The sequence below is a fragment of the Mytilus edulis genome, chromosome 2 (genome assembly GCF_963676685.1).
Source record: "Mytilus edulis chromosome 2, xbMytEdul2.2, whole genome shotgun sequence".
NCBI classification, from domain to species: domain Eukaryota; kingdom Metazoa; phylum Mollusca; class Bivalvia; order Mytilida; family Mytilidae; genus Mytilus; species Mytilus edulis.
Window position 1 is genome coordinate 34,020,865 of NC_092345.1, and position 15,719 is coordinate 34,036,583.

Genomic DNA, 15,719 nt, shown 5'->3' on the forward strand with positions numbered 1-15,719 from the left:
AGTCTTTTAGTTTCCAAATATTTTGGCCTCGAATATAAATGAACAGACAATTGTTGTCAAAATGCATCTGGTGCAGTAAAATTGGTACCACAAATGCTATTGACCTTAAATAGTAATTAGAATCTAAACCGTACCCCTGAAAGATGAAAATGAGGTCAAGGTTAGGTGTGAATGACTGGCACTGAAGGTTTTACACACTATTTTGTTTTCCTAAATGAAAATGGGGAAAATATTGTGATTATTTATAAATTCATATTCACATTTGCTGGAAAAATAATGCCTTGTCAAATCAAGTATATTTTGGCACATTTGGAGGAAAAATTAGAAAATATTCATTTATAAAAATAAATTGCTAGCTTGGTTCTTGTTTGAACTGAAATCTATGATAAACCCCACTCTTGTAATAAAATATTTTTTTTTATAAATGAAAAAAAAAGAAAAAAGTGCTGTACTAGTGTTATAGATAGTAAACAGTTGACAGTTGGGATCCCGCTAACATGTTTAACCCCGCCACATTATTTATGTATGTGCCTGTCCCAAATCAGGAGCCTGTAATTCAGTGGTTGTCATTTGTTTATGTGTTACATATTTGTTTTTTGTTCATTTTTTTTACATAAATAAGGCCGTTAGTTTTCTCGTTTGAATTGTTTTACATTGTCTTATCGGGGCCTTTTATAGCTGACTATGCGGTATGGGCTTTGCTCATTGTTGAAGGCCGTACAGTGACCTATAGTTGTTAATGTCTGTGTCATTATGGTCTTTTGTGGATAGTTGTCTCATTGGAAATCATACCACATCTTCTTTTTTATATAACACAATAATTTTTAGATTAAAATATTTATTTAAAAAATGATAATATATTAAAATAAACAAAACAATGCCTTGTATAACATGAACTTACATTGTAGTTAAAGACCATTGAATAAATATGAACACATGCAAAACTATTTGACTCTTACACATCTTACACAGACCTTATTGCTATTTCAGAATCTATCAAAATTGACCTGAAATTTTATGACACTTGGACTATTGACCTCATACCTTGTTCTGATATAAATTTTGATTCAATACTTTTTTAAAAGGTGCATATTAAGAGTTAACTTTCACTTAAATAAAATAGAATATATATACACAAACACTGAGGCTCTCAAGAGCCTGTGTCGCTCACCTGTTAACTGATGCTTTGGAAATCATGTAAAATAAGGTAAAAATTATAACTAATAGTATTACATATTGGATATTATTAGATACTTTAATGATATCCAAGATAATAACAAAAAACTGAAAAATTTCCATAAAATTACTAACTCAGGGGAAGCAACCCAACAAAGGGTTGAGGGATTTGTCTGAAAATTTCAAGGCAGATGAATCTAAGTCTGATGAACATTTTTGCCACCTGTCAGATTTGCTCTAAATGCTTTTGTTACAGAGATATTAACCAAAAACTACATGTTACCCCTATGTTCTATTTAAGCCCATGTCGGCCATGTTGGTTGGAAGGCAGGGTAATCGGACACATTTTTAAAACTAAATATTCTTATGATGATTATGGCCAAGTTTGGTATAATCTGTCTCAGTAGTTTCAGCAAAGAAGATTTTTGTACAAGATTACAAATAATGACGAAAAATTGCTAAAAATTTACTATAAAGGGTAATAACTCCTTAAGGGGTTGACTGACAATTTTTGTCATGTTGACTTATTTGTAGATCTTACTTTGCTGAACATTATTGCTGTTTACAGTTTATCTATTTCTATAATAGTATTCAAGATAATAACCAAAAAATGCAAAATTTCCTAGCAACCCAACAACGAGTTCAGATTTTTCTGAAAATTGACAGGCGGATAGATCTTTACCTGATGAACAGTTTCACCCAATTTTAGATTTGCTCTAAATGCTTTAGTTTCAGAGATATTAGCCAAAAACTGCATTTTACCCCTATGTTCTATTTTTAACCATGTCGGCCATTTTGTTTGACAGGCTGCGTCATCGGACACAATTTTTAAACTATATACCCTAGTGATGATTGTGGTCAAGTTTGGTTAAATTTTGCTTAGTAGTTTCAGACAGAAGATTTTTGTAAAAGTCAACAGACGAGGACGACGGACGCCAAGTGATGAGAAAAGCTCACGAAAGGTCGGGTGAGCTAAAAATGTACAAGAATTAACCCCTTTTTTTCAAAAGGAGCTGAAGAAAGACCCTTATAATGAATCATGATACATTAGGTATGGTATCATAATATCAATGTTTTGGAATCCACTATTCATACTATACGTTTTAAATGTATTAAGTATACTTGGTATCAGTCTTTTTATTCTTTAAAGAATTTAATATCTTCATGCGAAATTAAAGGGTGAATTTGGAAGCTGGATGAAAATAATGAAAGTCTCTTGAAAATCCATAGTTTCAACTATATAATGATGAGAAATTATATAGTTACCTAGAAAAAGGAAGTTTCACTATAATTAGATAAGTGTTTAAAAACAAAGTAATTAGTTTCTGTAAATTAAGTAGTGAATAAATTTTACTCAACTAAAATATTTATATTTGCACTTTTGTAGGAATATGAGCCTAATCTGTCCTTAAAAAATTTACAATAAAAACAATATCAATTCTCAAATTTCCTTTTTTCTAAATATATTGAAAATGTTTCCATAATCATTTTGAGAGTTCCATCTAAACACTGATATAATTATAGAGAAACTTCCTATTTCTAGGTTATTGTAAAATTTCATCATCACATAGTTTTGAACTGAATTATATATCTATAAAATACATGATAAAAATATATTTTTTGTGTAGTAGGGGTTCAGTCTTATTGACACAAACCCGCATTTGCCTTTTTTTTTTTTATACAAATGATAAAAGTTAATATCATATCACAACACATATAATAATGGATTTTGGATTTCATCAAACAATATAATCTTCTGCATCTTAATTCAGGATTTTTCGTCTTTTTTGTCATTCACTTGTTCATCTTTTAAATCGCATGCCTCATTTTTAAAATAACAAGAATTTGGCTGATGGACATTCTGAAAAAAAAAGAAAAAAAAGCATCAAGTATTAATGTAGAAAGTACTCTATTAATGCAATATATGCCCCATTTCAAAGCTATCCCAAAACTGACTATATTTAATTATACAGTGCAAAAAAATCAGGAGCTACCATCCCACTTTAAAGAAGTACAATTTCTTTGTTTAGTTTAAACATATTTATTTATAGTGGATTGGGAATTAAGTTTTGCAACTTATATTAATCCCTTTCCACTTTGCAGGATTTCTTTGTTTAATACTGCAAATGTCAAAAATCTAAATGAATATTAACCTTACATTTATAAAATTGAACTTTGTTATGGTGACTCATTACTGCTACTTTCCAACAAGAATTGCACAAGAATATTAATAATTTCACCAAACATGTGAAAAATTAACAAAATCCAATATCTCTGTGTTGGTACAGGAAAAAAAATTGTACACAACATAAAAGAAATTTGTTGCCCATGATCACTAATGTTCAGTCCAGATTTGACTTAAATTTGTAGTTTATATTCAATTGATTGATTGATTGTTGTTTTAATGCCACTTTTAAGCACCACTTTTTGGCTATATCATGGAACCAGTTTTTATTGGTGGAGGAAGCTGTAGTGCCCAGAGAAAACCACCAATCTTTAAGAGGAAAAAATTCAAGATTAGAGTCAAGTACATAGCACGAGGGGGTTCAAACTCACAACTTTAGTGTATATAAGTGACTTTATTCTTAGTCTAATGGAAGTGACCAGTTTTTTAGAAAAACATATTGCAACAGCTCACAGCAAAATAAAAAAGGCCAAACATTTGTTTTATATGGTGAAAAATTTTTTGTAATTTCTAGAAAATCCAGTACAAATAGAAAAAAGTAAAATCACAAAAATACTGAACTTAGAGGAAGATCAATTGGGTAAGTCCATAATCACATGGCAAAATCAAATAACAAAACGCATCAAAAACGAATGGACAAAAACTGTCATATTCCTGACTTGGTACAGGCATTTTCAAATGTAGAAAATGGTGGATTAAACCTGGTTCTATAGCGCTAACCCTCTCACTTTAATGACAGTCTCATCAATTTCCGATATTTTTACATTGATGCGTTAAATAAACAGACACAATAAATATAATAGTCAAAATATGGGTACATCAGTCATCATCGTTAAACAATTTTAAAAGGAACAACACTATAAAAAAAATTAGTGACTAACCTCAACTGTCATAAGATCAGCTTCTTTGCTTCTTGATGATCTCCTTTTGGCACACTGAAGAAAAAAAAGGTTAGTTAAGTAATAAGGGAAAGAAAAAGAATGTATTCATAGTACATGGATGCCCCACTCACACAATCATTTTCTATGTTATGTGGACCGTGAATTGGAGTCAAAAATCTAATTTGGCATTGAAATAAGAAAAGATCATATCATAGCTATAGGGAACAAGCATGTATACTATTTTTTAAGTTGATTGGACCTCAACTTCATCAAAAACTACCTTGACCAAAAACTTTAACCTGAAAATTGCACTTTTATTTTCTATGTTCAGTGGACCATAAAATAGGGGTCAAAATTCTAATTTGGCATTTAAATTAGAAAGATCATATCATAGGGAACATGTATACTAAGTTTCAAGTTGATTGGACTTCAACTTCATCAAAAACTACTTTGACCAAAAACTTTAACCTGAAGCGGGACAGACAAACAAACGAACAGATGAAAGAACGGACGAACGAAGGGACCCACAGACCAGAAAACATAATGCCCTCTACTATCGTAGGTGGGGCATAAAAATATCAGGCTGATAAAACCTTATTAATATTTTTTGATAAAACATTAATTAGATACTCTGGTATGTGATCACTGAGAACGATTATTTTTATAGATTGACATTTCCAAGGAGTATAATTCTCTCTAAAAAATTAAGGATCAACACTGCATTTCAAACTGTTTAAGAAATAATTGATGCAAGCTATACTTTATTGTAGATTGTAGTAATAACCTCACTATTACACGGGCAAAAATAATCACGAATATAATGCCTACCCATGTTAAAACTATAATAAAGTATAGCTTGCATCAATTATTTCGATTCTGAATAGGACAATAAAGGTAATTTCTAATTCTGATAAGTATAAGTGTAAAAGCGTTTGTGTAGGCTCTTCCATGAACCTCCCTATTTATTTGTAAAGAAGCAAACGGCTGCCACTGTGATTTTTTAGAGGGAGCGGTTTGAACAGCCAGCATGAACGGTTGTCGTATCTAGGTCAAATCTGAAAGCATATTATTAAAGCTATCTTCTCATATTTTATCTCAAAATTCTATGTTGCAGTTTTCGTTTTATGGCAGAAAATTGGGTTTTCCAGCATAATCTATACAAAATCTGTCAATTTTTAACAACCTGTAGCGTGAAAATAAGCCCCGTGACCCATTCTTTTTATTCTTTTTTTTTAAAAACATGATATAAACTACATTTTGGCAAATTATTAAAAAATTCTATGGATTATAATTTAGACACCCCATCTACCTTAAGAGTTTGAAAGTGTTTTTAAGTAACAGAAATATATCAAGTGCATGATAATTTGATAAAATTCATTATTCTGAAGAAGTCAAATGTGCAAACAAATTTTATTGAATTTAGAGCATTGGTGTGTTCACAAAGAGAAAGAAGCATGTCATATTAGAATTCAAGATATTGCTGATATTAATTAGGTCTTTCCACTTTTCCGTGGAAAGACCTATTGGTTTTCTTCTGATTATCATTTTTTTTTTTCTTCCGCCTAATTTTTTTCCTTCGCTGTTTTTTTGTTTCACAAGATGTCGCTTAGATATTTGGAATGTGATATCAAACAGTTTATACGCTTTTAAAACTGACACCGCTTAACCGAATACTTTCCCATATAAGAGTTATCTCCCTGAACACTGTTTTTCTTGTGATCTCTAAGGCTTCACAATCATATAAGAAACTGACAAATTTGTTTTATCAAATTGCTCGTTGTATCCTCAGGATGTTCTGTTTTATTTTGACCGAAGCCGCATATAGATTCCATATGAGAGTTTTCCCCCCTTTTATGTTTGATATAAGTAACATGCATTTCTAACTGGTAAACCATAAGTGATACAGACTTAGGGTCTTTAGATTTGAGGTCCTTAGTCCAAAAAAATGAAAATTAGGTCATGGTCAAAGGTCAAGGTCATTTTCTAAATTTTGATTTTGGCTTATTTTCACTTATTTTCAATAACCGTAAAAGATATCGACAAATTATCTTTACTAAATTGTTAGAAGTGACATGTCGTAACACTTTTACAATTTTAATTGCGAGGGTACATTGACTGTAAATGGGAGTTTTTTCCCCTTTTATATTTAGAATAATGCATTAAGTGATATAACTCATTATCCTTACATATTATGGACCTAGGTTCTCTTGACTTGAGGTCCTTAGTTTATGACCTTGAAATGGAGGCCAAGGTCATAGGCAAATTGGACGTTCTAGATTTAGACCTTTGCTTGAAATTCATATTTATACATCATAAAGCCATAGGAATTGACATTCAAACTGAATATCAATGTTTTCATATCAAAATATATTGTTAGTGGTGGAAAGACCTTCAATTGTTCTTTGAACAATTGGTTTTTAATTTTTACATATTTTTCATTTTAATCTGATGAAAATAGTACAAAGCACGGATTAAGTTAAAATTATTGTATTAAAGGAGCCCCTGAAATATTTCAGGACTTCTATAATTTGAGTTTGATATCCATATATCATTGAGGACCTCCTGAAATACTTCATAATTCCCTAATTCGATTTCAGATAATATGAGTAATTTCAGGACCTCCATAATTCACTTTCAGGATATCCAGATTGCATCAAAAAGTCAAAAAAAAGCTTTATGTTATAATTATTTACCACAGTGCAAAATATCTCTCACCTTAAAGAATTTAAGAAATACAAACTACTTACTATCATTATAATTATAAACACCAGAAAAATAACAGCACAAACAACAATTATTATTATTATTATTGTCCTCATGCTAATAGTTCCACCGTCCAACTTTGTAGCTTTGTCTGGTGATTGCTGGGGTTCAAAGTTCAAGGTCGTTTCTACAGATTCCTTATTTGCTGTCATTAGTTTGCCATCCATATCAACAGTAAAACCTTCTCTTATCTGAAAGTTAAAATGTGCTTGTCAATCTTATCTTAAATTTTGTTATTGGAATAAAAAAAATGTTAAGGCTGTACCATGACCTATTATTACTTACATCCACAACATTTGAACTCTGGTGGATAGTTGTCTCATTTGAAATCCTACCACATATCTGTGTTTTCAAATTTAAATATTATACAGGTTATCTTAATTTGTACCCCTATTTTTTTTACATTTTAACCTATTGTGTCTGTTTGTTTTGTTCATGCATCGGTGACAATATAATGGAATTTGATGCGACTGTCATACAAGTGAGAGGTTCAGCTAGCTATAAACCAGATTCAATCCACAATTTTCTACATTTGAAAATGCCTGTACCAAGTCAGGAATATGACAGTTCTTGTCCATTCGTTTTTGATGCGTTTTGTTTTTTGATTTTGCCATGTGATTATGGACTTTCCGAATTGATTTTCCTCTGTGATTTTAATTTTTAATACCAGTCTTTACACCATATTTCTTCATTGTCAACTAATTCAAGGGTAAAACTAAATACCCCTTTGCAACAGGGGGGGGGAGACATAAAAACAAACTTTGGACTTGTTAGGTATCATCAACTGAATATGTACTGATGTTATTTGAACACATGAACAACAATGATTATATAAAGTTTGTGTTATCAAAAGTAGATGAATATTTTTAGGATTTGACATAGTAAAAATTATTTTTTTTATCTAGTGGGCATAAGAAAAATGATGAGCAGGTTCTACTTACTAATTCAGACTAACTGAGATCAGCGCTGACCTTTGGTGGGATTTCTGTTGCTGTCTTTATTTTTCTCTGTTGTTTTTGATATACTGTTCATGTTGTCTTTTGATTGTTTTTTCGCCACAACATGGTCAGTTTTGTATCAACTTATGAGTTTGATGGTCCCTTAAAATTTTGGTATCTTTTGTCTCTCTATCATGACAGACAATCACCTTCTGACAACTACTTACTGAATAAGCATCTGAACTCGTGTTTAAATAAATGGGGAATGTGTCGCTGGGATATAGATGATGCCCTCACTTGCATACAACTTTTTAAAACGACATATCTCAAAAAGTGTAAACTTGACAATACAAAAATTAAAACTTGATCTGTGTATTGTGGTAATAAAATTGTTTATAATTTTCATAATATATAGTTGAGACAAACTAAGTTAGAGAACAGAAAGTTGAAATGAAAATTCAGCAATTTTTCCATTTTCAAAATGGATAAGTCCAGAATGGTAAAAGTAATGCCACCAAAGTTCAAACTTGATCTGTGTTTTCTTGTAATAAACATTGTGTATAAGTTTTCATAAAAATTTGGTCAAGGCAAACCTAAGTTCGAAAGGGGAAACTTACAATTAAGCATTTTTTCCATTTGTAAAGGGGCATAACTCTAGGCAGTAAAAGTGAGAGCACCAAAATTCAAACTTGATCTGGTTTTTTTTTGTGGTAATATGCATTGTCTTTAAAGTCCATAACAATTTGTTGAGGCAAACTAAAGTTATAAATCAGAACCCAGTTTCATGACGTACAGATGGACAAAGGTAAAGTGTAATGCCCCTCCACTATGGCCAGGGCATAAAAATGTTATGGAACATAACTATTAAAACAAGTGATTTGACCCCTTTCATGAAAATATATATACCTGACTTTCCAATAGGTTAGCATGGGAAGCAATTTGTGGAAATTCATCACTGGAACTTGCTTCTAATTCTACACCAACTTTGATACTTCCTCTTTGTACCTATAATAAAATGGTGAAATTTATATTAATAGAATTTAAATGTAAAAGAATTTAAATGTAAAAGAATTCAATATAAAAAGTAAACTCTTATAAAAACAAATTCATGTTAAAAGTATCCAAGAAAAGCTCACGAAATGATTGCTCATGCCCATTGTTTTTACATCTTATAATATACAAGGATTTGACCGTGACATTTAAGACGTCATTCCAACATGATTCGTAACAAACCTTGATAGTGGTCATCAATAAAATCACTACCAGTAACAAACATTCCCTGCATATTCAAAGCAAAAATATGTTCAAACATAAGTTTAAAGCACATTCAGAATTATGCAATAGCATTACTTTGGATTCCTTCAAAGTCAATCTAATTAAAAACCGATCTCTCATCGCTCCGTTTTCTGATATGTCGCGTGGGAGATCTAACAAAACCGCTTTGAGGTCACATGTGAGTGAACTGGAAGTTATGAATTTATAATGATATGCAAATGAATTGACATATTAATAAGCCAATCAAAAAAGTTTATGAATTATTTGGACTGACGATTTCTTCGTAAATAAAATGAGTTATATCGTTTACCTCAAGATAAACTTTCAAGATCGTCGAAGACTCATTTTCATTGGTTGAAAAAGACACACCTACGAGGTCACTCACATGTGACCTCAAAGCGGGTTTCATTAGATCTCCCACGCAACATATAAGAAAACGGGAGCGATGAGAGATCGGTTTTAATTAGATTGCTTCAAAGTCATCTGGTTAAAAATCAATAAATAGCTCTACATAGTTGGCAGATGGGAATGTTGGATATTGAAGAATTTAGCAACATGCAATACTCTCATATATCAAAACCAGCACTGAAACCTTATCATTTTTTTTACGCTAGTGGTATTTCTAAATGTTTTACTTTTTCACAATATGTAGCAATTTTTTATCTTTTCCAAAATAACTAATCATTGATAACAGTCATTTATTTACTCGTACCACATCTTATTTCTTTGTTTTCTTTGCTTCACTGACACAATTCTATTGTCAGAATTGTTATCATGATTAAAACAATGCAAAGAATCTAATAACTATCATATCTTGACTTTTCACGATATATTTTCTACTAAAGGTTAAGCAATCAACTATCTGTTAATCAAATTCTCACTTACTGTAACTCTCTTAAGTATATTTGGAAAGTTTGGACAAAGCTTTCTTAATGCATCAGAAATCAAACTGAAAAATAAAAATCATGAAGGTAAGTACCTGTATATATCGCTATAAATAAGAGACCAATCTATGAACAGACTTTTTTTTAACAAAATAAAATACTATTTGACATTAAAGTTGCAACATTTTTCATGAAGAAATAAATTACCTTTGTGATCTAATGATAGAAATGAATATATGTTGTCTATTTGCTGCTGGATAAAAAAAATTCTATTCATCCTCCTGAAGGAATTTATGTCTTCAATATTTATACATAATTCTACATAATTCTAAATTCTACATAATTCTAGAAATATTGTCAATCAGATAAGCAAAGACAGCAATGCAACTTTACCGAAAATATTATTGATCTATAACATGTTGTTTCTATTAAACCGACTGGAGAAGAAAACTTAACAAATGTAGACATCGCCAGAATAAGCAACATCTATATCTCACTTCAGAGACAAAATATCTCGACTTTCATCACAAGGGAGATAAAAACCATAACAGGAATAACCAAATATATTGGGCAGTACAACAGACCACATCATCTTCAACATCTGACTAATGTTAAATCAATTTGGGTTTACCTTTTTATTTTCTCTTCTTTGTTTTTAGCATACATGTCATAATCTTCTAAGAAGCTGAATGTTATAGTTGCTGATGTTGTGGTATTCTTCACTGCAAAAATAAATGAGAGAAAAAATATAGATTTAAGAATGCAATTTGATTGGTTTTGGAATGTTAGAATTTCAGAGAAAGATGTTAAATTTGCAAAGATATTAAGAAAACAAAAGATATATTGACTTCTTATTTGTTCTTAATTTTGTAATTGGATTTTTGTCAACTATCAATAGTCAACTTTCGATTTCGATGCATTTCCGTCAAAAACTCTGGGTTAGTGAACATCATTCGAACGTTTAGGGGCATCGTCACCTCCTTTCTAATGTTGAGCGAGTGGTTGGAAAATTATTATAGGATTAAACACATTTTTTCTAGAGGTTATTGATGTGTAAACCGGGGCGTATAAACCGGGGCGATTAACTCACAAACTGAATAAAAGTCCGAAGGACTTTTATGTTAAGTTTGTGAGTAAGAGACCCGGTTTACACATCAATAACCTCTAGAAAAAATGTGTTTAATCCTTATAATTCTTCAGCCAAACATACGCGATTATTAATTTACATTATTTGATTGATGGCTGCTATATTTACCATCAAAAGCACAATGGCATGTCATTACTAAGCAGTGGCCGCCATTTTGACTTTCTAAAAACCACAAATGTCCGATAAATGCAACAGAATCTAAAATAAAATAGCACCTACTTCAAAAACTTCATTTTAATTAAATAATATCCGAATTTGAAGCGTACACGTTACGAAATAATCTCTTCCTTGGACATTTTCATTTGTATGACGTCGTGTTTTTCCATGACGTAAATTCGCCAAATCCTTCATGAAATTTCGTGGAATTTTATTTAAATTTTATTTTTATACATTTTTGAAGCTTTTGAGCATTTATTTTATTTCTTTTTTTTGTTAAATATGCATTAGAATAGAAACAACTGATATGCAATTGTTTTATAGTCTCAATTTGCTGAAAATCCCAGTATCCCTGCAAGAATGTGTATCACGCATGAATAGATTACGAAAGTAGTTTCGGAAACATGGATTATCGAGGGCAAACCAAGAGAAAAATTCCAATTCACCAATCTAATTCAAGTATTTATAGATATGCAAATGATATAAGAATTATAATACTATATTGAACAATTTATTCGTCAAACTAAATTCTCAAAATTAAGAGTCAGCACTGCTGTTATTAGGGAATTGTGATTAAGTACTTACAAAACAAAAATTAATTCTAGTTTATTCTGCACAATGATGATCACTTAGACGCTTGATGAACGTTGATAATGCAGGGATACAGGCGACCCCCTCTATCTGATAAATGACGTGCCTAATTGACGTGTTTTTTCCAGTGACGGATGAACTCGAAAGTGGTCTATTAGTTTTAGTTGTTGAATTCATTTTTCTCTACCATAGAAATGTTAATCAAACCACTTAAGAATAATAAACAAGATGCCTACGAAATATTACTAAAACAAGAATGTGTCCAAAGTACACGGATGCCCCACTCCCACTATCCTTTTCCATGTTCCATGGACCGTAAAATTGGGTAATTATCTAATTTGGCATTAAAATAAGAAAGATCATATCATGAGCAACAAGTGTACTAAGTTTCAAGTTGATTGGACTTCAGCTTCATGAAAAACTACCTTGACCAAAAACTTTAACCTGAAACTCCCACTTTCATTTTCTATGTTCAGTGGACCGTGAAATTGGGGTCAAAAGTCTAATTTGGCTTAAAAATTAGAAAGATCATCTCATAAGCAACAAGTGTACTAAGTTTCAAGTTGATTGGACTTCAGCTTCATCAAAAACTACCTTAACCAAAAACTTTAACCTGGACGGACGAACGGAACCACAGACGGATGGACGGACGGACGAACGGAGTCACAGACCAGAAAACATAATGCCCCTCTACTATCGTAGGTGGGGCATAAAAACTGGACTGAAGCAAATAAATTGTTCAATACGTGTATATATTTGGTTGAAGAACTTTTAAAAATAAAAAGATGGTATGATTGCAAATGAGACAACTTTCACCAGATCTCCATTGATCTGTTTTGGCAGATTATTTAAAACAATATAATTTCCTTACTTACAACAATCAATTGACTGATAGGAGGAGGACAGACGTTTTTGGCTATTGTGGATTGTATTTCCTATCCCATCAACACACCAACACATCTTTCCAAAACACTGTTGCGGAATGAAATCTCCCTTTTCATCACAAACTGGTAACTGCTTCCATCTTTTTGAATGATCAGAACTCTTAATGCTTTTCACCATCCAATTATGTACCAGGCTTCTCTGTTGCTGACAAACTGGATGAACTGAGAATATAAAATATTTTTGAACATATAAATCTAATTAATTAAATTTTTGAAATATCATTTATGAAGTCTTCAGAAGCATATATACAAGTCAATTACCTTTTATTCCCTTTTCACTAATGTGACCTACCCAATTAGACTATTTACTGGGTTTGTAATAACATTAGCAACACAACGTCACATGTGGAGCAAGATCTGCTTACCCTTCCCGAGCACCTGAGATCACCCCCAGCTTTTTGTGGGGTTCGTGTTGCTTAGTCTTTAGTTTTCCATGTTGTGTCTTTTTCTTTTTTAGCCATGGCCGTTGTCAGTTTATTTTCAATCTACAAGTTTGAATATCCCTCTAGTATCTTTTGCCCCTATTTCATTTAGGAATACAATGTATTTTTTAATATGATAAGTAATTTTACATTAAACAAGATGAAATCAAAGATGATTAGTATGGCATTTAATATAGCTTTCTGGATTTTTCCATCATTGCGATAGCATTCGTTTTGCCACCACCCAGAATGTATAAATATGTAGTCAAATTCTGTAAAATAGGGAATCTTTTCATCCAAAGCCAAAATGTGGTGTTTTGACATGCTTTTGACAAAACATGACCTTAAGTAATCAATGAAAAAGGGCTGACACTTTAATGTCAAAACTAAAAGTTCAGATAGATTAGATGAAACATTTCAAATATTTAAAAGTATGCACAAAACATATTTTTGGACTTTGAAGTATACAAGAATCTGGATAGGGAGAGCAGGGTCCTTCATTTCTTTATTCATTCATTTTCATACCCATTTTAAATATTCCTTATAAATTTTGCCCATTTTACTCCATTCTTCATTTAAATTGCCTATTTGTCTTTATTTTTTATTTGCCCTTTCTCTGCAAATTTTTGCTCATTATTTTCTTTTTTATAAGCCCTAATTAGACCTTCATATATGTGATCTGATAGAAACATACCTTTATTGCAGGAGACTTTCTCCATAGTAACTGGATCATAAAATTCTGGCTGACACGTACAAAGATTCACCTGACACAGGGCACCAGTCAAATAAGGACAGGTCACTGAAGTACATGTATTCTCACATGTCTTTGGTTGTGAGTTTTCACACATTGAACCTGTCAAAACATTTAAAAACAATAAAACTACTAATACAGAGATGTCTTGTCTGTAATATTACGAATAGTAATTTGGTGAACAAATATACTTTTTTAATGAAATTGGACAGCCATTACTTATCAGTTCTAAATAATATTATTATAATTATTATAATAATAATAAATAACAATATCTCAATCTTTTACAACAGTCCTGCATGAGGGTAGCAATGTCCTTTACTGTCAGGCATCAAACAGCCATTTTTGGCTACCAATAGTGTCAAATTGATTAAAATTTTAACGTGATCCATCAAAATATCCTTATCGTGATTCATCAGAGTTCTCAAATAGCTATTGTAACCGTTATTTTTGGAAAAAAAATTAACGTGATTCGTGTAAGTCATTCGAATTTTTTATCTTCTAAAAGAAAGTGCACATTTTATTGTCATGCATCAAAGTTACCGTTAACGTCATTTGGCAATAATTTTTACTGTTATTCGTAATGAAGGTGTCCCCATTACCACTCTCCTGTGTATCTGATAGAACTAAGATTGTACATTGAAGTCTATAAAAATATTAAAGGACAAGAAGAATCTATTTTTACATTGAATTAAATAACTGAAATCTGTGATAACTTTCATGGAAATGTAATAAAGTGAGAAATCTATTTTTTATTTCTTACTAATTTATCTGTACATTTGTCCTGGTAATCTAATAATTTACCTGTATATTGGTTCTGACAATCTAATAATTTACCTGTAACATAATATACCTGTGTACTGTTTATGACAATCTAATAGTTTACCTGTACATTGGTTCCGACTATCTAATAATTTACGGGCACATTGCATTTGCGCCAATTTTTGAAAAATCCAATCTTTCATTTGCGCCAAAAATTAACTACTTCATTTGCGCCATTATACAGGTAATAAAGGTTATATATAACAGGAAAGAAATAATCATCGCTCTATCGTGAATATTAAAGATTTGTTTAGACAGTATTACTGAGAATACAATAATAGTAGTCTCAGAGTATTACCCCTGGATAATTGATTCAGTTCAATCATACTCATTTCTAAATACAAAACTGAAAGTCACTTAGGTTTAGAGCTATATAGTGTTCACATTTTAGATGTACATGTATCAATATGGACATTGTCAATTCAGATGTTCTGAAAAATTGTTAAAAGTCATTTAGGTGTCCCAAAAAAATTGCAGAGGTAGAATAACTTGTAAAGGCAGAATAACAACTGATATGCAACACAAAACAATTATCAAAACTTTGAACAATCGCAACCATTGGGTAAACCAGCAGAAAGTATAACCTAAAAAACTCATTGAAAGGTTTACTTACGGTATTATAATGACTTATTTCTGTGGAATATGTTTTGACTAAAAAGAACTTTATCAAAAGTGTTTTTTTTTTTAACTTTTTTTAATTATTTTTTTTATTAATACATGTATTAATCTGTATCATGCGTATTCACCTGTAATATTGGCGCAAATTAAAGGTTTTATTATTGGC

General features: G+C 31.2%; 1 protein-coding gene across 3 annotated transcripts in view; it reads right to left on the reverse strand.

Annotated features, from left to right (window-relative positions):
- Positions 1-1,506: 1,506 nt before the first annotated feature.
- LOC139512043 (uncharacterized) overlaps positions 1,507-15,719 on the reverse strand; it is a 74,954-nt gene continuing 60,741 nt past the window's right edge. For all 3 annotated transcript variants that reach the window (XM_071299358.1, XM_071299359.1, XM_071299361.1), the window contains 8 exons: positions 14,057-14,215; positions 12,872-13,102; positions 10,734-10,824; positions 10,104-10,167; positions 8,850-8,948; positions 6,990-7,196; positions 4,243-4,296; positions 1,507-3,037 (listed from right to left, as the gene is read on the reverse strand). In XM_071299358.1, the coding sequence (XP_071155459.1) occupies positions 2,945-3,037; positions 4,243-4,296; positions 6,990-7,196; positions 8,850-8,948; positions 10,104-10,167; positions 10,734-10,824; positions 12,872-13,102; positions 14,057-14,215 (998 nt within the window). In that variant the 3' untranslated portion in view covers positions 1,507-2,944. The remainder of the gene's footprint in view (positions 3,038-4,242; positions 4,297-6,989; positions 7,197-8,849; positions 8,949-10,103; positions 10,168-10,733; positions 10,825-12,871; positions 13,103-14,056; positions 14,216-15,719) is intronic.